General features: G+C 48.2%; 1 protein-coding gene across 3 annotated transcripts in view; it reads right to left on the reverse strand.

Moving 5' to 3' along the window:
- AK8 (adenylate kinase 8) overlaps positions 1-22,721 on the reverse strand; it is a 424,031-nt gene that overhangs the window by 178,878 nt on the left and 222,432 nt on the right. For 2 of the 3 annotated variants that reach the window (XM_069237123.1, XM_069237122.1), the window contains exons 6-8: positions 14,598-14,679; positions 2,948-3,019; positions 1,438-1,638 (exon numbers count right to left, since the gene is read on the reverse strand). In XM_069237123.1, the coding sequence (XP_069093224.1) occupies positions 1,438-1,638; positions 2,948-3,019; positions 14,598-14,679 (355 nt within the window). Of the gene's footprint in view, positions 1-1,437; positions 1,639-2,947; positions 3,020-14,597; positions 14,680-15,051; positions 15,190-22,721 lie in introns of those variants that run through there. The other variant, XM_069237124.1, reaches the window with a different exon arrangement.

Genomic DNA, 22,721 nt, shown 5'->3' on the forward strand with positions numbered 1-22,721 from the left:
CTCAACGTGAGAGCACAATATCAGACTTTCAAGGGTTCAGATCCACTTCTGCTATTCACCCTGAGAGTAAACATTCACACTTCCTACAGCTGAGCTGATATCTGACCTACCCTGAGAGTACATATTCACACTTTAAAGACGCAGACTTTCTGAAGCTGGTATTTAAGAAACCTTGAAAGAACATGTCCACACTTTTAAGAGCTGATACCCACTCACTCAGAGGACACAACCAGACTTTCAAGAGTTGTTATCCACTCATCCTGAGAACACACATCTACACGTTCAAGAGGTGATACACATTCAAACTGCGAGTACACATCAGACTTTCAGGAGCTCGGATCCACTCCTCCCATTCATTCAAGAGTAAACATCCATACTTCCTAGAGTTGATATCCGATTTGCCCTGACAGTACACACCCACACTTTAAAGAGTGGATATCCGGTCACCCTGGGAGTACTCAGAGGTGGTACCCTACTCACCACGTGAATACTCTTTCAGACCTCCAAGACCTTAAAGGGTTGAAACCTCTTCAGTGTGAGAGGACATTCTTTCACTAGCTGATAATCACTTACTCTGAGAGTACAGGCTTTCAAAAGTTTCTATTCACTCATCCCACTCACACAAATAGTACACATTCAAACTTTATATAGGTGATATCTAACTCACTCGGAGAATTGCCACACTCAGAGAACACACCTATGCTCTCAAAAGTTGATAGCCCCTCAACCTAAGCATACAAGTCTAGGTATTCAAGAGCTGATTTCAATAATCTTGAGAGTGCATGTCCAGACATGCTAGAGTTGACATACACTCATTGAGTGAGTACACATTCAGACTTTGAAGAGCTGATATCCACTTGCATCAAGAGTACGTCCTTCCTTTCAAGAGTTGATATCCGACTAACTCTGAGAATACATATTCAGACTTTGAAAAACTGATATCCACTCATGACCAGGCTTTCATTAGTTCATTATCTAATCCTTCCATTCACCCTGAGCACACATGTCCAGACTTTGAATAATTGATATCCCCTCAACATACGAGTGCACATCCAAACTTCCTAGAGTTGATATATTACTCACACTGGGAGCACACATCCAGATTTGATATCCACTCATCCTGATAGTAAACGTCCAAGGACTGAAGAGCTTGTATCTGACTAACTCTGAGAGTACATATTCAGATGCTGAAGAGCTGATATCCATTTACACCAAGAGAACATGTGCATATATTCAGGAGTTGATATCCGACTCACCCTGAGAGTACATATTCAGATGTTGAAGATCTGATATCCACTTACACCAAGAGTACATGTTCGTACATTCAAGAGTTGATATCTGACTCACTCTGAGAATACATATTCAGACTTTTAAGGGCTGATATCTACTTAGACTGAGAGTACATGTCCAGACATTAAAGAGTTGATATCCACTCACCCTGAGAATACACGTCCATGAATGGCTGATCCGCGTTGATGACCTTGTGGTTTTTTTTGTAGGCTTCAAGTAATCCTGGGATGTTGCGGTGGTAGTCGAGTAGTCTCTTTCCAGTTTCTTCTTCTGAGATTCCTTCAGGGACCACCAGGCGCTCCTGCACATCGGGGTCAGCCGGCCAGTCGAAGGATGTGTGGTACACTTCTAGAATTGGCAGAGGAATTGTATATTTATTTGTGTTGTTGCACAGATCAGAAACATTTTCAGATTAGTGTCCCTTTTGTTTTATTCAGCAATCACCGCATGATAGACTCATACTCGAAGGGAAGGAAAGTGAACCATTTTCCAGAGTCATTTTCAATAGAAATGGTCACTTTCACTGCAAATGACTGGTGGTGCGACTGTCTTACAAAGCTCCCTCATTAACTTACTTATTTAAAGGATTTTGTAAAACACAATGATTTATTTGTTGATTTGCAGTTTTATATAGCCTGAACCAGACCTAAAATGGAGACCGGTCACTTTAGATAGGCTCTCTGTAGATATCATAAGAGCAAAAGTATATCATTGGGAAAAACTGTCAAACACGGACAAAGTATATGGAGGCCAACATGTACCGTGTGAGCACACCTAGGGGTAACAAGAGAAAGTAAATATTAACAAAATACAACCTTTACAATAGAGAAGTTATTTGAGTCATTTTGATCCAACTGAGTGCAGCCATATATGCCTATTTTGCAGCACTGTATAAGTGGCTATCCATGGCTAACAGGCATGTCGCCTCTTGGTCACTTCAGTGTGCAAGTGGAGCAGACATAAGCACCTTTCACTTCAGGAGTCACAACGTTGCACCGGTGTGAACAGAAGGCAAAGCCATTTTGCAATATTTTCATACTTGGGCAATGAGGACTGGAGCGATTAGTTTTAGAACAGTAGAGACGAAGAAGATGTTTTTGCATCAATGAATTGTGGAAAAATTGTGAAAACCAACCCAAAAAGACCTCATCAAATAAAGGGACATTCTGGAAACCACAATCTAACCATGCTCATTACACAGTGGGACATTCTGAGATGAAGGGATGTTCTGGAATCCAAAACCCAACCAGTTATGAGAATCCAGAACCAAACATCAGCACACAAATGAACTGACTGGAATTCAGATGGCTGGTGATGTAAGCATGGGGTAAAAATGAAGAAATGAACATCCAGATGTACTGAAATGAGGCACCCAATGAGTCACATCAAAGTACACCCTAACTGGAAACCAGAACCAAACATCACTAAACATCATTAAACAAGATGGACATTCCAGATTCCAAAGTCCAAGTAAACATCGCCAGACAAAAGGACATTCCAGGGATCCAAAATTCATCCAGATACCATCATCAAAATAACATTCTGGATTCCAAAGCCAACGACATCACCAAACCAATGGATATTCCGTTTTTATTTCTTTGACCAGGATAGCAACATTCAAGTTACTTTTTAGTTGTATATTAAAGTTCCTTCTTACCATCGTCAAAGGGGTCAATCCTCTTCCCAAGGTTTCTCTCAATCAGGACGGTGTCTGGCGCATCCAGTACCACTGAAAACAGAAATATTAAAATCACTTGTATCCAAGCATGCATTGATGATAGTATAAGGTACCATGATAGTGCCTTAAATCACAGTACGAAGGAATGTCTATAAACTCACATACAGACAAGACAGACATAAAAACAGAGAAGACTTGGTCTGCCGACAGACAAAGAGGGAAGAGGAGAGTCACATTCTCCACAGAGAATGGCCTAATCAAGAGACATGAAGAGATAGCACACTCACAGCCTATCAATGGATAGGAATAGAGAAGAGACTTACAGCCCATCAAGAGACATAAAAATAGAAGAGACTCCTGTTCTATCAAGGGACATGAAGAGAGAAGAGACTCCTAGACTATCGAGGCACATGAAGACATAAGAGACTCATGGCCTACCAAGGGACATGAAGAGAGTAGAGACAGACTATCAAAAGACATGAACAGAAAACAGACACGTGGTTGATCAAGGGTAATGAAGAGGGACAAGACAAACTATCAAGCGACATGAAGGAGAACAGACTCATGGATATCAAGAAACATGAGGAGACAAGAGGCTCATAGATATCAAGGGACATGAAGAAACATACTTGTGGTCTACTAAATGACATAAAGAGAGAAGAGACTCCTGCTCTATCAAGGGACACAAAGAGAGAAGAGACTCACAGTCTATCAAGAGACATGAAGAGAGAAGAGACCCATGGGTCCACCAAGGGCCAAGAAGAGACAAAAGAATCCTAGATTATCAAGGGACATGAAGAAAGAAAAGACTATGGTCTACCAAGGGACATGAGGAGAGAAGAGACTCCTAGACTATCAAGTGATATGAAGAAAGAAGAGACCCATGGTCTACAGAGGGACATGAAGAGAGAAGAGACTCCTAGTCTATCAAGGGACATGAAGAAAGAAGAGAGTCATGGTCTACCAAGGGACATGAAGAGAGAAGAGACTCCTAGACTATCAAGGGATATGACGAAATAAGCGACTCATGGTCTACCAAGGCACATGAAGAGAGAATAGACTCCTAGACTATCAAGCCACATGAAGAAAGAAGAGAGTCATGGTCTGCCAAGGGGCATGAAGAGAGAAGAGACAGAATATCAAGAGACATGAAGAAAAACAGACTCATGGTTGATTAAGGGTCATGAAGAGGGACGAGACAGACTATCAAGCGACATGAAGAAAGAAGAGACTCATGGTCTACCAAGGGACACGAGGAGACAAGAGACTCATAGATAGCATGAGACATGAAAAAAATACTTGTGGTTTATTAAATGACATAAAGAGATTAGAGACTCCTGCTCTATCACGGGACACGAAGAGGGAAGAGACTCACAGTCTTTCAAGAGACATGAAGAGAGAAAATAATCCAGGTCTATCAAGGGACATGAAAAAAGAAGAGAGTCATGGTCCACCAAGGGTCAAGAAGAGAGAAGAGACTCCTATACTATCAAGGGACATGAAGAAAGGAGTCATGGTCCACCAAGGGTCATGAAGAGACTCCTAGACTATCAAGGGACATGAAGAAGGAAGAGACAGACTATCAAGAGACATGAAGAGAGAACAGACTCATGGTCAATCAAGTGTCACGAAGAGAGAAAAGATAGACTATCTAGAGACATGAACAGATAAAAGACCCATTGATATCAAGAACACGAGGAGACAAGAGCATCATGTAAATCAAGGGGCATGAAGAAAGAGACCCTTGGTCTATTAAATGACATAAAGAGAGAAGAGACCCCTGGTCTTCCAAGGGAAATGAAGAAAGAACAGACACACAGCCTATCAAAAGACATAAAGAAAAAAGAGACTCCTGGTCTATCAAGGGACATGAATAGATAGCACATTCACAGCCTATCAATGTATGGGAATAGAGAAGAGACTCGCAGTCTATCAAGAGACCTGAAGAGAGAAGAGACTCATAGTCTATCTGTTAAAGGACATGAAGAGACATCATACTCATGGCCTATCAATGGACGTGAAATTTGATACTAACTCCTATCAGGTGCTTCTCGAGCAGTCATCAAATATTGGTATTAAAAGGCTCTGCTTTTGCCTGGCTTCAATCCTTCCTAAATTAACACACATTTCGGGTTTTTGCTCAAACCTATGAATCTTCGGTGCTTAAGCTACTGCATGGAATCCCTCTAGGCTCTTCCTTAAGTCCGACTTTGGTTAACATTTATGTCTGCCCTCTGGCGGACACAGTGGTAAAGCTTGGATTGTCGATTTATTCCTACTCAGATGACACTCAGGTTTTCATATCCTTTTCTTTAGTGCCCTCTAGCACCACTTCCCATTTGGTCCACTGCCTTAAGAATGTGGCTAACTGAATTAGGCTTAACTATCTGAAACATAATGGTAAAAAGATGGAAGGTTGGTTTTGGGCAACCAGCCCCTGCTGTGGGGTCCTCGTTGTTGGCCTGAAGAGTTTGGTGACTGCCCTACCCCTAAGCAGGCAGCTAAGAATCTGGGCTTCTGGTTGATAACAAATTAGCCATAGGGCACCACATTATTAAGGTTGCTGCATGCCAGTTTGGCCTGCTAAGATGCTTGAGAAATATTCTATGGCTGCTTCTTCCTAAACTATTGCGCAGATTGGGTTTTGGCATTGTGTTATATCTGGGTGTTACTAACACCCAGATAAAGTGGATGAAAATTGTTCAGAATGCTGCTGAAAGTTTATTTTGCCATATTCCTCACAGATTCTCCATTTTTCAATATCATTTTCATTTGCATTGGCTTCTTATAGCAAAACGCATAAAGTTTAAATCTTTATGCTATGACTACAAAGCTTTGTATCAATCTGTGCCTGCATGTATTCACTCCCTGATTGATCCTTATATTCCCAAGCGGGAGCTTTGGTGAAGTGAACTCAGTCTTGTCACTATTCCAAACATTAGACTGGCAAAGCATGTTATGGAATTCCTTGTCTCTCTCTCTCTCTATCCGTCTCTGCATCTCCTACGGGACGTTCAGGGAGACGCTGAAGATCTGGCTCTTCTAGTGTTTCTGGTTCCACTCCCTCTTCTCATCGCTAGCGCTGGGAAACCCCATTGGGGTAGCCATGTGCTCCATAAATCTGAATGGAATGGAAGAGAGAAGAGACTAACTCTCAATCAAGTGACAAGAAGAGAGAACAGACTCCTGTTTTCTCAAGGGACATGAAGAGAGAGCACATTCAGAGGCTATCAATGGATGTGACGAGAGAAGGGACTCACAGTCTATCAAGAGACATGAAGAGAGAAGAGACTAAGGGGGTCATTCTAATCTTGGCGGGCGGCGGGAGCCGCCCGCCAAGCGGGAACTGCCAGAAGACCGTACCGCGGTCAAAAGACCGCGGCGGTCATTCTGAGTTTCCCGCTGGGCTGGCGGGCGACCGCCAGAAGGCCGCCCGCCCAGCGGGAAACCCCCTTCCACGGGGATGGCGGCTCCGAATGGAGCCGGCGGAGTGGAAAGGGTGCGACGGGTGCAGTTGCACCCGTCGCGATTTTCAGTGTCTGCTATGCAGACACTGAAAATCCTTGTGGGGCCCTGTTAGGGGGCCCCTGCAGTGCCCATGCCATTGGCATGGGCACTGCAGGGGCCCCACGACACCCGCTCCCGCCAGCCAGGTTCTGGCGGTCAAAACCGCCAGAACCAGGCTGGCGGGAAGGGGGTCGGAATCCCCATGGCGGCGCTGCCTGCAGCGCCGCCATGGAGGATTCTGCAGGCCAGGGGAAAACAGGCGGGAAACCGCCGGTTTCCCTTTTCTGACCTCGGCTTTACCGCCGCGGTCAGAATTGGCCTGGATGCACCGCCAGCCTGTTGGCGGTGCATCCGTGGTCCCCGGCCCTGGCGGTCTATGACCGCCAGGGTCGGAATGACCCCCTAAGTTTATCAACAAACTTGGAAAAAGAAGCGGCTCATGGCTGCCTATTGAGGGACATTAGTAGAGAAGAGGAGCCTTTTCTATTGGGAGACATGAAGACAGAAGAAACACAAGGACCATCTAATGACCTTCAGGCTGAAAGGGCTCAAGTCCTATGATGAGACACAAAGACAGGCAAGACTCGCAGTCAATCAGGAGATGTGAAGGAAAACGAGATCCACAGCTTACTGAGAGATTTAAAGAGAAAGAGCAGACCCATTACTTACAGAGACGTAAAAACAGGACATAGTCGCGGTTAATCTAGAAGTATTGAGATAGATGAGAATTGTGGTGGGCTGGACAGAAACATGGATACAGACTCTGCTTTATATGGAAATATTAAGACACAGCAGACCACGTCTACCTCGAGACGTTTGGTTAGAAATGAGTGATTGACGGTGCATCTAGAACCGTGGATAGTCCTAGAATGGATCTGGGTTGTAACTTATCTAGAGACATTGGCAAAGGAATAACCACGGTGAAGCTGCAAACAGCCAAAATAAACGTTTGTCTACGGAGAAACACAAATAGTATTATAAGAGACTGATGTATCTAGAAACATAGAAATGGATATAAACAATGGTGTTTTTAAAAATATGTGTAGGTAAGAAGGGGCAGATAGTATATCTAGACAGAGTAAGAAGGCATTAAAAATGTGTCTAGAAAAATGGGCAGAGTTAGATGGGACTGAATCTGCAACTAAAACATGGACACAGTAAACAAAAAAACAAAACAAAAAAAAAAAAACAGTGTCTGTAGGGAATGTTATTGTATAGAGCAACATGGCCAGAGATGTAAGGGGCTGATGCTGTCTAGGGACACACAGACAGCTTAAGAAGCGACTGGTGCGACATCTAAATACGTGTGAAAAGAGTGATGGGTGGAATGTTTGAATTAATATCTGCAGCTGGTAATTTCTCTCTGCCACATTCCAGTCCACTCTTCTTTTGGTCACTGTCCTACTACAGACAGGGGAAGCCCATATGCAAGTCAGCCTTGATTGTGCTTCAGGAGCAAAGGTCAGAAAGAAATGTGTGACCAGGTGTACTTTCAATGATAATACTTGCAACCTTAAACTGGCCTCTGGTTTGTTGGGCAGCTTGCTACCTCATGCTCAGTGAGGAAGGGATCTACACTTAGGAACACCATTCACACTGAAGGTGTTGCACTGAGGAACAAAAAAAAGTGGTGAGTGGAGCGTTTTCATTAATATGAACAACTTGTAATCACTCTGCTTCAGACGTCAGTGCATCATTTTGCTCTATGCTCTGCCACTACAGACAGGGACCAACCATATATATGCAAAATCAGCTGTGGTCCAATTGGAACTGTCCAGTCAGAACTGTTACAGAACGCCCAGAACACTTTCCGCCCCAGACTTGGGCTGGCCTTGTTCGGGTCTAGAAAGGTGCCGCTGAAGTCCAACAAGAATAATAAGGGACTGAGGTGTATCTAGAAACATGGGCAGAAAAAGGGGGACTGATGTATGGCTAGAAACATGGACAGAAGAAGAAGGGGCTGATGCGTATCTAGAAAAATGGGCAGAAGCAGAAGAGACTGATGTGTATCTAGAAACATAAGCAGAACAATAAGGGACTGGGGTTTATCTAGAAAAATGGGAAGAACAACAAGGGACTGGTGGCACAGTCAGCATCGAGTACAAGTCTGGGCATATCCATTGCACTAAGGATGTCGCACTGAGGAAAACAAAGAGTGATAGGTGCAGTGCAGGAATTAATCTCAGCTACCTGGAATTACTCTGAGCCACTGCTAATTATTTCAGGCTGCTGGTTATTCCATTAATCTGGGAACGTGAACAGTTACAAGTGACTGACACTATGGGTCTCATTACTACCCCGGTCAGGCCGCCAGCACTACCAGTTTCCCTCCACTGGTGGTGCTGGAGGTCCTAATCTGCCAGGGCAGCACTGCATGCAGTGCCTCCCTGGGGATTATGACTCCCCTCTCAGCCAGCTTTTACATGGCGCTTGCACCGCCATGTAAAAGCTGGCGGAAATGGGGCGTAGGGGGTCCCACTTGGCATGGCAGGGGCCCCCCATGGACAGTCCTGTCACGCTTTTTACTGTCTGCATTGCAGACAGTGAAAAGTGCGACAGGTGCTGTTGCACCTTACGCACTGCAACATTGCCGCCGGCTCATAATTGAGCCGGCGTCAATATTGTGGGCTGTTCCCCGCTAGGCCAGTGGGCAGAAACATTGTTTCTGCCCACTGACCTAGCGGGGAACTTGTAATAGGACCCACCGGAAGGTAGCCCGACCGCGAGAGTTTGTGGGCGGTCTTTTCCGCCCGCCAAACTTGTAATGACCCCCTATATCTGGAAAAAAGGATCAGGTAAAAAAGCATTCACAATGCACATTTATTGAAGACTGGTGCATACACACAGAAGGCCAGAGTAAGAAGGGGGTGATATTGTATGTAAAAACATGGGGAGTCTGAAGAGACATCTGTTGAATTGAGAAACGAAGTATAAAAGGGAGCAGCAAGGTTGTATCTAGAAACACGAGGAGAAGAAGAAGGGAATGGTGTGTATCTAGAAAGATCGGCAGAAGAAGAAGGGACTGATGTGTAGCTAGAAACATGGGCAGAAGAAGAAGGGACTGATGTGTATCTAGAAACATGGGCAGAAGAAGAAGGGACTGATGTGTATCTAGAAACATGGGCAGAAGAAGAAGGGGATTATGTGTGTCTAGAAACATGGGCAGAAGAAGAAGGGACTGATGTGTATCTAGAAACATGGGCAGACGAAGAAGGGACTGGTGTCTATCTAGAAACATTGGCAGACGAGGAAGGGGACTGATGTGTATCTAGAAAGATGGGCAGAAGAAGAAGGGACTGATGTGTATCTAGAAAGATGGGCAGAAGTAAAAGGGACTGATGTGTATCTAGAAAGATGGGCAGAAGAAAAAGGGACTGATGTGCATCTAGAAACATGGGCAAAAGAAGAATGGATTGGGGTGTATCTAGAAACATGGGCTGCTAGAAGGGAATGATGTGTATCTAGAAACACGGTAAGAAGAAGAAGGGGAGTGTGTCCCTCTGGAAACATGGGCAGAAGAAGAAGGGGTTTGTGTGTACCTATAAAAATATGCAGAAGAATAAGGCGGTTATGTGTATCTAGAAACATTGGCAGAAGAAGAAGGGACTGAAGTGTATCTAGAAACATGGGCAGAACAATACGGGACTGATGTGTATCTAGAAACATGGACAGAAAAAGAAGTGACTGATATGTATCTAGAAACATGAGCAGAACAATAAAGGACTGGGATGTATCTAGAAAAATGGGCAGAAGAACAAGGGACTGATGTGTATCTAGAAACATGAGCAGAACAATAAGGGACTGAGGTGCATCTAGAAACATGGGCAGAAAAAGGGGGACTGATGTATGTCTTAAAACATGGACAGAAGAAGAAGGGGCTTATGCGTATCTAGAAAAATGGGCAGAAGCAGAAGAGACTGATGTGTATCTAGAAACATGAGCAGAACAATAAGGGACTGGGGTTTATCTAGAAAAATGGGAAGAAGAACAAGGGACTGTTGTGTCTAGAAACATGGGCAAAAAAAGAAGAGACTGATGTGTATCTAGAAACATGGGCAAAAAAAGAAGAGACTGATGTGTATCTAGAAACATGGGCTGCTATAAGGCACTGATGTGTATCTAGAAGCATGGGCTGCTAGAAGGCACTGATGTGTATCTAGAAACATGGGCTGCTAGAAGGCGCTGATGTGTATCTAGAAACATGGGCTGCTAGAAGGCACTGATGTGTATCTAGAAACATGGGCAGAAGAAGAAGGTGGCGATGTGTATTTAGATACATGGGCAGAAGAATAAGGGACCAATGTGTATCTAGAAACATAGGCAGAAAAAGAAGGTGGTGATGTGAATCTAGAAACAGGGGCAGAAGAAGAAGGTGGTGATGTGAATCTAGAAACATGAGCAGAAGAAGAAGGTGGTGATGTGTATCTAGAAACATTGACAGAATAAGAGGGGGTGATGTGTATCTAGAAACATTGGCAGAACAATAGGGGACTGAAGTGTATCTAGAAACATGGGCAGAACAATAAGGGACTGATGTGTACCAAGAAACGTGGGCAAAAAAAGAAGGGACTGATGTGTATCTAGAAACATGGACAGAAGAAAACACTGATGTGTATCTAGAAACATAGGCAGAAGAAGAGGAGACGGGGTGTATCTAGAAACATGGACAGTAAAAGGCACTGATGTGTATCTAGAAAGATGGGCAGAAGAAGAAGGGAATGTGTGTATCTAAAAACATGGGCAGACAAATAAGGGACTGATGATTATCTGGAAACATGGTCAGAAGAAAAATCGAATGGTGTGTATAAAGAACCATGAGTAGAACAATAAGGGACTGATGTGTATCTAGAAACATGGGCAGATGAAGGGGGGACTGATGTGTATCTAGAAAGATGGACAGAAGAAGGAACTGATGAGTATCTAGAAACATGGGCAGAACTTTAAGGGATTGATGTGTGTCTGGAAACATGGGAAGAACTAGAGGGGATTTGGTGCATATCCAGAAACATGGGCAGAAGAAGAAGGGACTGATGTGTATTTAGAAACATGGGCAGAACAAGAAGGGACCTGGTGCGTATCTAGAAACATGGGCAGTTAGAAGGGTTAGATGTTGGATATAGAAACATGGGCAGAACAATAAGGGACTGATGTGTATCTAGAAAAATTGGCATAAGGAGAAGGGGCTGGAGTGCATATAGAAACATAGGCAGGAGAAGAAGACACCTGGTGTGTATCTAGAAACATGGGCAGAACAAGAAGGGACCTGGTGTGTATCTAGAAGGGACTGATGTGTATCTAGCAACATGGGCAGACCAAGAAAGGACCGATGTGTATCTAGAAAAATGGACAGAAGAAGAAAGGACTGATGTGTATCTAGAAAAATGGGCAGAAGGAAAAGGGACTGATGTGTATCTAGAAACATGGGTAGAATAAGAGACTGATGTGTATCTAGAAACATGGACAGAAAAAGAAGGGACTGATGTGTATTTAGAAACATGGGAAGTTAGAACGGTTTGATGTTGTATATCGAGACATGAACTGAGTAGGAAGGGAGTGGCAGCGTACCCAGAAAATTAGAGCGACTTCTGGCATGAAGAGGAAACTTGAACAGCGCTTAGGAGAGGCTGGAGGTGTGTTCAAAAGCACTAACAGCCAATCGGGCTGACAGTGCATCAAGAAACGTGGAAAGTGAGAAGTTATTGAAGATGTCCTAGAACCACAGAAAGAGTGAAAAATGAGTCTGCTGTGTATCTAGAACACAGATCACGTGAGAATGGGCTGTGGGGCATCCACGTGCATGAGCCGAGCTAGCAAGGACTGATGATGTACCACTGGGCATCCACAGGCATGAGACGAGCTAGCAAGGACTGATGATGTACCATTGGGCATCCACAGGCATGAGCTGAGCTAGCAAGGACTGGTGATGTACCACAGGGCATCCACGGGCATGAGCTGAGCTAGCTAGGACTGATGAAGTACCACTGGGCATCCACAGACATGAGCCGAGGTAGCAAGGGCCGATGATGTACCATTGGGCATCCATAGGCATGAGCCGAGCTAGCAGGACTGATGATGTACCATTGGGCATCCACAGGCATGAGCTGAGCTAGCAAGGACTGGTGATGTACCACAGGGCATCCACGGGCATGAGCTGAGCTAGCTAGGACTGATGAAGTACCATTGGGCATCCACAGACATGAGCCGAGCTAGCAAGGGCCGATGAAGTACCACTGGGCATCCACAGGCATGAGCCTAGCTAGCAAGGACTGATGATGTACCACTGGGCATCCACAGGCATGAGCTGAGCTAGCAAGGACTGATGATGTACCACTGGGCATCCACATGCATGAGCCGAGCTAGCAAGGACTGGTGATGTACCATTGGGCATCCACAGACATGAACCGAGCTAGCAAGGGCCGGTGATGTACCATTGGGCATCCACAGGCATGAGCCGAGCTTGCAAGGACTGGTGATGTACCACTGGGCATCCACAGGCATGAGCCGAGCTAGCAAGGACTAATGATGGCATCCACAGACATGAGCCGAGCTAGCAAGGACTGATGATGGCATCCACAGGCATGAGCAGAGCTAGCAAGGAGTGGTGATGGCATCCACAGACATGAGCCGAGCTAGTAAGGACTGATGATGGCATCCACAGGCATGAGCAGAGCTAGCAAGGACTGGTGATGGCATCCACAGACATGAGCCGAGCTAGCAAGGACCGATGATGTACCATTGGGCATCCACAGGCATGAGCCGAGCTAGCAAGGACTGATGATGTACCATTGGGCATCCACAGGCATGAGCCACAGGCATGAGTCGAGCTAGCAAGGACTGATGATGTACCATTGGGCATCCACAGGCATGAGCTGAGCTAGCAAGGACTGGTGATGTACCACAGGGCATCCACAAGCATGAGCTGAGCTAGCTAGGACTGATGAAGTACCACTGGGCATCCACAGACATGAGCCGAGGTAGCAAGGGCCGATGATGTACCATTGGGCATCCATAGGCATGAGCCGAGCTAGCAGGACTGATGATGTACCATTGGGCATCCACAGGCATGAGCCACAGGCATGAGTCGAGCTAGCAAGGACTGATGATGTACCATTGGGCATCCACAGGCATGAGCTGAGCTAGCAAGGACTGGTGATGTACCACAGGGCATCCACAGGCATGAGCTGAGCTAGCTAGGACTGATGAAGTACCACTGGGCATCCACAGACATGAGCCGAGGTAGCAAGGGCCGATGATGTACCATTGGGCATCCATAGGCATGAGCCGAGCTAGCAGGACTGATGATGTACCATTGGGCATCCACAGGCATGAGCTGAGCTAGCAAGGACTGGTGATGTACCACAGGGCATCCACGGGCATGAGCTGAGCTAGCTAGGACTGATGAAGTACCACTGGGCATCCACAGACATGAGCCGAGGTAGCAAGGGCCGATGATGTACCATTGGGCATCCATAGGCATGAGCCGAGCTAGCAGGACTGATGATGTACCATTGGGCATCCACAGGCATGAGCTGAGCTAGCAAGGACTGGTGATGTACCACAGGGCATCCACGGGCATGAGCTGAGCTAGCTAGGACTGATGAAGTACCATTGGGCATCCACAGACATGAGCCGAGCTAGCAAGGGCCGATGATGTACCATTGGGCATCCATAGGCATGAGCCGAGCTAGCAGGACTGATGATGTACCATTGGGCATCCACAGGCATGAGCCGAGCTAGCTAGGACTGATGAAGTACCACTGGGCATCCATAGACATGAGCCGAGCTAGCAAGGGCCGGTGATGTACCATTGGGCATCCACAGGCATGAGCAGAGCTAGCAAGGACTGATGATGGCATCCACAGGCATGAGCCGAGCTAAGAAGGACTGGTGATGGCATCCACAGGCATGAGCAGAGCTAGCAAGGACTGGTGATGGTATCCACAGACATGAGCCGAGCTAGCAAGGACCGATGATGTACCATTGGGCATCCACAGGCATGAGCCGAGTTACCTGGATGTACCATGAAGCATGGGATGCAGGATGGGAGTGCTGTGTCTAGGAACAGTGGTAACTATGGAGTCTGTGTGGGTCTACCGAGTGGTAATATAGGATGTTTCCTTACCGACGTGCACAGGAGCGATGCCAGCCATCTGGATCCTCAGAGCCTGCTCCCTTGTCTGGGGAAAGCCTTCGATGACCCAGCCCTGTGAACAAGAACCACAAGAGCATGTTAGCATACAGTACTTGGGTGTACCCGGTGGCATTGTATTCCAGCATCCTTACAACCAGCCAATCAGCGCACGGGAAGTAGATTTCAGGACACCATCTCCCTGATATGTCACAGTGGGTCACCTTCGGATACCCAGCAGGACCTCCCAGCCAGCAACACTCACTACACAGCGCCTTCCAATTACACGTTCAACTTTCCTTTCTCAGGCAGGACCCCCGGGGCGGACCCCATGACACTCTCATGTGAACAACACAACACCAAAGAAACATGGTTGAGAGCTGCACTCCAACCGCCCCACGCCAACATACATCTCAGAATCCTTCAGATACGATGATCTTAAAACTACCTAATCCGGCAGTGCTGTAAAGCCACAGTAAAGGGGACGCAGCGCTATACAGATCTCTGTGAACATTTCCTTCTTGTGAGCCGGAGACAGTCGCTCTCATGTCTCTCTGGGGGTCTCCAGTGATGGGAGCGGTCAGCCCTCTCCTCCCTGGTCCTCCGGATGACCGGGTGCCTCAGGGCAGGAGCTGGTGATAACTTCCGGTGCCCCCACTGCTGACGTCTCAGCGTCTACCGGCGCAGGCACTGATCCCCACACTGACCCACACAGAATGATAACGGCATCGCTCACACCTCTGAAAGGAGGGAGGGAGCGGAGGCAGCTGGGACAGCAAGATTCGTGTTATTTCGGGCTCTTTGAGGCAAAGAGTGCGGAGAATCACCGGACAGAAGATGCAGGCGTTCGGCTGCACGTGGTGTAGTGAAATACACCGGCAGGAAGGAGGTTTAGAATTATGCGGCAGGATTAGCATGTGGGATTATCTGGAAAAGTGGGAGTAGCCAGAGGAGCAGGTGTGCGGGGGAAAGGGGGTGGCGTCCGGGGCAGGTGGGGGATACAGGGGCAGGGAAGAGCTGGCAGTGGGACCTGTGGAGGAGCGGGCATTTAACCCTTCAGCCGAAGTGAGTGGAGGGGCAGAGCATGACCCCCCCCCCCCCCCCCGGTGTAAGAGGCAGGAATGTATGTAGTGAGTACCAGTGGAAAGGGGCTGGGGCACAGCCGCCAGGCACCCAGGCCCAGAGCTTCCAAGGGGTACGCCAAGGGAGCAGGCACTTCAGCTGAAACGAGGGCAGGGGCCGAGCAGGCCAGAACCTTTGGGTGTAAGAGGAAGGTATATTGTGCTATGGCATGTCATGCAGATTTGAGTCTAGGGCCTAGTGGGACTGAAAAGACAGGTGTTCAGCTTCTTGCAGAATTCATAAAGTGAGGCGCAGGCTCTCACGTGTAGTGACAGATGGCTGCACGCTTTAGGAGGGATGTAGAAGGCTCGACTGCCACATCTAGTTTTACCTAAGAGTACAGCATGTGTGCAACAAAGGGTCCAGATGAGTGGCTAGGACTGCCAGAAGCTACACAGTCCAAGGGGCCCCTGGTAAGGTGACAAAGACTGCCAGAATCTCCGTATTCCAAGGGGCCCCTGGTAAGGAGACTGGGGCTGCCACAAGCTCCACATTCCAAGGGGCCCCTGGTAAGGAGACTGGGGCTGCCACAAGCTCCACATTCCAAGGGGCCCCTGGTAAGGAGACTGGGGCTGCCACAAGCTCCACATTCCAAGGGGCCCCTGGTAAGGAGACTGGGGCTGCCACAAGCTCCACATTCCAAGGGGCCCTTGGTAAGGAGACTGGGGCTGCCAGAAGTTCCACATTCCAAGGGGCCCCTGGTAAGGAGACTGGGGCTGCCAGAAGTTCCACATTCCAAGGGGCCCCTGGTAAGGAGACTGGGGCTGCCACAAGCTCCACATTCCAAGGGGCCCCTGGTAAGGAGACTGGGGCTGCCAGAAGTTCCACATTCCAAGGGGCCCCTGGTAAGGAGACTGGGGCTGCCACAAGCTCCACATTCCAAGGGGCCCCTGGTAAGGAGACTGGGGCTGCCAGAAGTTCCACATTCCAAGGGGCCCCTGGTAAGGAGACTGGGGCTGCCACAAGCTCCACATTCCAAGGGGCCCCTGGTAAGGAGACTGGGGCTGCCACAAGCTCCACATTCCAAGGGGCCCCTGGTAAGGAGACTGGGGCTGCCAGAAGTTCCACATTCCAAGGGGCCCCTGGTAAGGTGACAAGGACTGCCAGAAGTTCCACATTCCAAGGGGCCCCTGGTAAGGTGACTGGGGCTGCCATATGTTCTACATACAGTCCAAGGGGCCCCTGGTAAGGTGATTGCAGCTGCCATATGTTCTACAGTCCAAGGGGCCCCTGGTAAGGTGATTGCAGCTGCCATATGTTCTACAGTCCAAGGGGCCCCTGGTAAGGTGACTGCGGCTGCATGAAGTTCCACATTCCAAGGGGCCCCTGGTAAGGTGATTGTGGCTGCAAGAAGTTCCACATTCCAAGGGGCCCCTGGTAAGGTGATTGTGGCTGCATGAAGTTCCACATTCCAAGGGGCCCCTGGTAAGGTGATTGTGGCTGCATGAAGTTCCACATTCCAAGGGGCCCCTGGTAAGGTGATTGTGGCTGCATGAAGTTCCACATTCCAAGGGGCCCCTGGTAAGGTGATTGTGGCTGCAAGAAGTTCCACATTCCAAGGGGCCCCTGGTAAGGTGATTGTGGCTGCATGAAGTTCCACATTCCAAGGGGCCCCTGGTAAGGTGACGGGGGCTGACAGACGTTCCATGATATGTGCGTAAAATACACAGGCACTTTTTAGTTTGGTAGCTGGGCATGTGCTTGACAGAAAGGTACTGGCTGTCTGACCTGCCCAACCTTAAGGTCATGCGTTCATTCAGTTGGTGACAATTAAATGAAAAAATAATCTTGCTGCTTCATCTCAGTCTCTTCTTACTTCATCCCACCTCTCCGACCTCACTCTTTGCCATGTCTCTCTATGCACCTACCTCTTCTATGTCTTAACCCTACTTCATCATTGCTTACAAGGTCTCTCAGTACACCTCTGCCCCACCTCCATCTGCCCCTCTCTCATGACGTCACCTCTCTGTGCCATTCTTTGTGCCTACCTGTACAGCCCTGCCTCTCTACTCTAGCTCTCCAAGTGGCATGGTCTGTACAAGGCCCATTGAGCAAGATCATTCATTTTCCGCTAGGGTGACCAGGTGTTCTGGATTTGCCAGTTACATTCCCGGTTTTCCACCAGCTGTCCCGGCAGATTTTGGGAAATTTAGCTCATGCCCCAGTTTTTAGAGAGGGTGGACTGAAAATGGTGGGAGGTGCATTTTTAAGTTTTCCAAAGCCGGAATAGTTAGCAGCTGTTATAAAAAAGCAATTTAATTAACAGGCAAGATACTGGCTTTAAAAATTGCATTTTATTTATGTTCATAGCGCCTCTGGTGTAATTCTACATTGATGAGCGCTGTCAATGTGCGCGCTCGTTCGAAGTAAAATTGCAGTCCTTCTTCTGATTTCATGAAATGTCCAGTGTTTTTATTTTTAAATTCTGGTCACCCTACTTTTCGGCCCAGTTCAGCCAGTGCCTTGTGGTGCAGCTCTGGTGCCAGCCCAGGCCTGGACGGGTGTCGCGATGGACCGGCTGTATGGAGCCGATTGTGGCCCAGCGGCCCTAGGCTTTGCCTTTCTTCCTGAGGCCCAGATATGAGCACCGCACTGAGAACAAAGCTGGGACCAGTGCGTAAGCTGATCTGCTGGTTGCCGGTGGGGCCCACCAGCACTCATTTTTGGGGACTGACAGTTATATATAAGGAAGAGAAAGACAGGAAAACCATCACATGGGAGAAAGTGGAAACCTGCAAGAGAGAGATAAAGGGCAGGGAGTGCCTTGAAGTGGATTAAACGAGGCATAAGGTGGAATCAAAACAAAGCATTCAACTCCTGAGCAGAGCTTTGGGCACAGACACTCAATCTTTTACAAATTAGGCACAGCCTAGAAGTCTACTCCAGTTGCAGAGCTGATTTCTGCTTGGGTCACTTGCACGAGAGAGATAAAGGGGGTGATTCTAACCCTGGCGGGCGGCAGAGGCCGCCCGCCAGAGTTCCCCCCTCCAGAATACCGCACTGCGGTCAGAAGACCGCTGCGGTTATTCTGGGTTTCCCACTGGGCTGGCGGGCGACCGCCAAAAGGCCGCCCGCCAGCCCAGTGGGAAACACCCTTCCCACGAGGAAGCCGGCTCCGAATGGAGCCGGCGGAGTGGGAAGGTGCGACGGGTGCAGTTGCACCCGTCGCGAATTTCAGTGTCTGCAAAGCAGACACTGAAATTCTTTGTGGGGCCCTCTTACGGGGGCCCCTGCAGTGCCCATGCCATTGGCATGGGCACTGCAGGGGCCCCACGACACCCCATACCGCCAGGAACAGGATGGCGGTATGGGGTGTCTGAATCCCCATGGCGGCGCAGCTAGCTGCGCCGCCATGGAGGATTCATGTGGGCAGCGGAAAACCGGCGGGAGACCGCCGGTTTTCCTCTTCTGACCGCGGCCAAACCGCCGCGGTCAGAATGCCCTGCGGGGCACCGCCAGCTTGTTGGCGGTGCTCCCGCCGACCCTGGCCCTCAGAATGACCCCCAAAGTGTCAGGGAGTGTTTGGTTGTGGATTAAAGAAGGCATAGAGTGGAATGAAAACTATGCATTTGGCTTCTGAGCAGAGCTTTGGACCCCGACACTCATTCTTTTACAAATTAGGCACAGCCTAGGTGCATCCTCTGGTTGCAGAGCTTATCTTCCATGTGGATCACTGCTTCTGTGGAGCTCTGGCTCTTGAACGCAGGTCAGTCTGTGGTGACCATGAGACACGGTCAGGAGTTGTTCAGTACCACACATTCACAGGACACAGAGTAATCTGTGGGAAGACTCCAAGTACACTCTCGTTTTCACAGCGAAACACAGCTGAAGGGACACTCTGGACTCATAGGTCTTATCCTTCGATGTGAGAAGCTCATGCCCTTCCAAACTGCAGCAGAAGGTTCTGCAGAAGGCCCTTCTGAGAATGAGCAGTCTTTGCCTTCGAAGAGCATCTTACTCATGCTAGAAACTGTCATCACCTTCATCAAGCAGGGTTCAGCAGCCTGACCTAGAAGGCTTAAAGAACCTCCCTGGGTTTCTGTTCCCAAACCTAGCAAGGAGAGTTTGCAATAGTTATGCCAACTCTGGAGCGCAGAAGAATCACTCTTGGTGTGGGCCCCTGGTATAGAATTCCTAGCAACCTGCCTGGAAATGTCTCAACCATCTTTACATTGAAATGGCAGATAGTAGTTGTGTAGTTCAACAGTCAGCTCTGAGACTCCGACAGGTTTTAGGAAGTTCTGCCCTTTTGCTTACTCCACCCAGACTGGTTCAGTCACTTCACTAATGATTATCCGTTTGGGGGGGAGACTTCCAGAGATCAATGGGCTACAAAAGGGGGAACTCCCTAGTTTCAAAGGGGCCCTCTCTCTCCTTTCCTTGATATTGCCCAGTCTGACCCACTTCATTGGATCTTTTGAGTGTTCTGCTGTGGAAGCCTACAGTTTGTCTCCTTTCAGGGCTCTTACCCTAAGTCTCCATCTTAGGCACCACTATCAATCAATCAATCAATCAGTCAGTGCTTGTAAAGCGCAACTACTCACCCATTAGGGTCTCAAGGCGCTGATCGGGTGGAGAGTAGCATATACCGGTGAGGTGGTTATTGAAAAAGCCATGTCTTCAGTTCCTTCGTGTATCACTAGAATGTAGCAAAGACAATCTGGATCCCAGCGTGGCCACCAGTGTCCCACATGCTCTCCATCTGCATCCTCTGTACGGGTCAGATATGCAGCATGCATGCCCCCATGGATGGGCGAAGGACTCGGTTACAGGGGACTGCCAGGACAATTTAACACATGGAGGGGGGAGTACGACCACTTACCCTAGCAGGCGCCAGGTGAAAAGGCCTTCAGTGCTCCTGGAATGACACTGCCGTCGCCGGCGCCCTCCACAGCCCACTCAGCGGACGGTAATAGTGCTCATGGAAAGGAGGGCACCTAGGGCATGCCTCTCTGACAAAGCCCACTGGGGACCTCAATCCTAGTCACAAACCTGCACCCAGCTCACCTGATCCTTGTGAGGGCCCAGAGAGGAGTCCAGAAGCTGCAGCTTCTTCTGTGACTTTGAGGCCGGGGTACACGTCCACCAGAGCCATGCTGGGGCCTTCTCCGTCCCAACAGCCCTGTTCTCTGTGGATGGGGTGAATGTTACTTAACTCTGATTGAGGGGTGCTGGGGAAGAAGGGGCCACAGAAAGATACCAGTGGATTTAGCACGTTACAGTTTCCTTTGCTGGACTAGCTGTTTGCATGTTGTGCTCCTCCCTTCTGGATACCCAGTCTCTACAACACACCGGTCCTTTCACGATATTACTGAATACTCTGCTGTTCATTCTGCTGAGGTCTCCCTGGGACAGCTTCTCCCTGAGGACACAAGTCCCTGCACTGCATGCGACCACGCAGTGCTCGAAATGGAAATATAGACGTGCAGCTACTCACTCCTTAGAGTACCTGTTTGCTACTGATAAGTGCTGGTACTCACCCACTAAATGTACTGCAGCAGTGCTGAGAAGTGCCAGTACTCGCCCACTAAATGTACTGCAGCAGTGCTGAGAGGTGTCAGTACTCTCCCATTAATATTACTGCAGCAGTGCTGCGAAGTGCAGGTACTCTCCCATTAAATGTTCCTCAGCAGTGCTGAGAAGTGCAGGTACTCTCCCATTAAATGTACTGCAGCAGTGCTGAGAAGTGCAAATACACTCCCATTAAATGTATGGCAGCCCTGCTGAGAAGTGCCAGTACTCTCCCATTCAATGTACTGCAGCAGTGCTGAGAGGTGTCAGTACTCTCCCATTAATATTACTGCAGCAGTGCTGCGAAGTGCAGGTACTCTCCCATTAAATGTACTGCAGCAGTGCTGAGAAGTGCAGGTACTCTCCCATTAAATGTACTGCAGCAGTGCTGAGAAGTGCAGGTACTCTCCCTTTTAATTTAAAGAAGTGCGGGTACTCAGTACCCGATAGGACCTGCCCATTTAAAGCACTGCTGGCACATGGTCAGAGTCTGTCCCAAGATAAAGATGTTCTTTCTATCCAGATGGGAGTGGGGCTGGGAAGTATGTACCTTCTCACTAGTACCTTTCGTCTTCCTTTTCTCGCAAGTTATCGTGACGTGAACTTTATCACGGCAGAAACTCCAAGAACTTCTCCTGTGAGGGCAGCTTGCCTGTGTCGGATATTAGCAGGGCCACTGGAATTATGCAATTGTGCGGCTGTTGCGATTTTCGCATAATTATAGATTTGCTTCAATTCCCACATAATCCATCATCTACCGCATACTCTGCAGGTTTTAACGCAAAAAAAAGTTTGTTTCTATCTCAAACGGTTCAAAAGTTTCTAAAAATGCAGCAACGTGTGTTATACCACGCAATAAAAGGCCCTTTAGCAAGGCTAGACTGGTCAACTTTCTGATGCTTATTGGTATATTTGGGTGTTAAACAGGTACTAATGAGGTGCAGCCAGTACCCAGACAGTTACCAAGTTAAAATATGATGAAATAATGAAGTAATACTATTACAAAACGTGCCGCATTATGCCACATAATTTGCCTTTTCTTGCCACATAATTTACTCAACCCTGGCCGTCTCCGGACGCATAATTTGAGTGGCCCTGGATGTAAGCGGCCTCCCGGTGCCCACGCCATCAGTATACATCCGCACGTACTCAGTGCGTTAACAAATGTTACTTCAGCTCCTGTCGGATTACTGAAGGGCATGTTGTAAAAGCACAGACGCAATCTTGGCGCAGGGCCAGTCCAGATCCAGTATTGATTGGCATCTACACCGGGTTGAGTGCCCCTCACATCCGCCGGGTCCTGGCGCGCTGGATCCACAGATGCGCAAGAGCGCCCGAGCCCGCCTTGGGCTGGGATCCATGGCGCGGCCCCGCGCCGGCTGCGCGCTCTCCTCCGAGCAGGTTAGTTGATATTCAGAGGCCTCCTTCCTCCGACGCTCTCCGGACCCCCAGTGGGTTGCTTCTGTTTTATCACACATCAAAAGC

Source organism: Pleurodeles waltl, chromosome 6 (assembly GCF_031143425.1).
Source record: "Pleurodeles waltl isolate 20211129_DDA chromosome 6, aPleWal1.hap1.20221129, whole genome shotgun sequence".
In the NCBI taxonomy this organism is placed as follows: Eukaryota; Metazoa; Chordata; class Amphibia; order Caudata; family Salamandridae; genus Pleurodeles; species Pleurodeles waltl.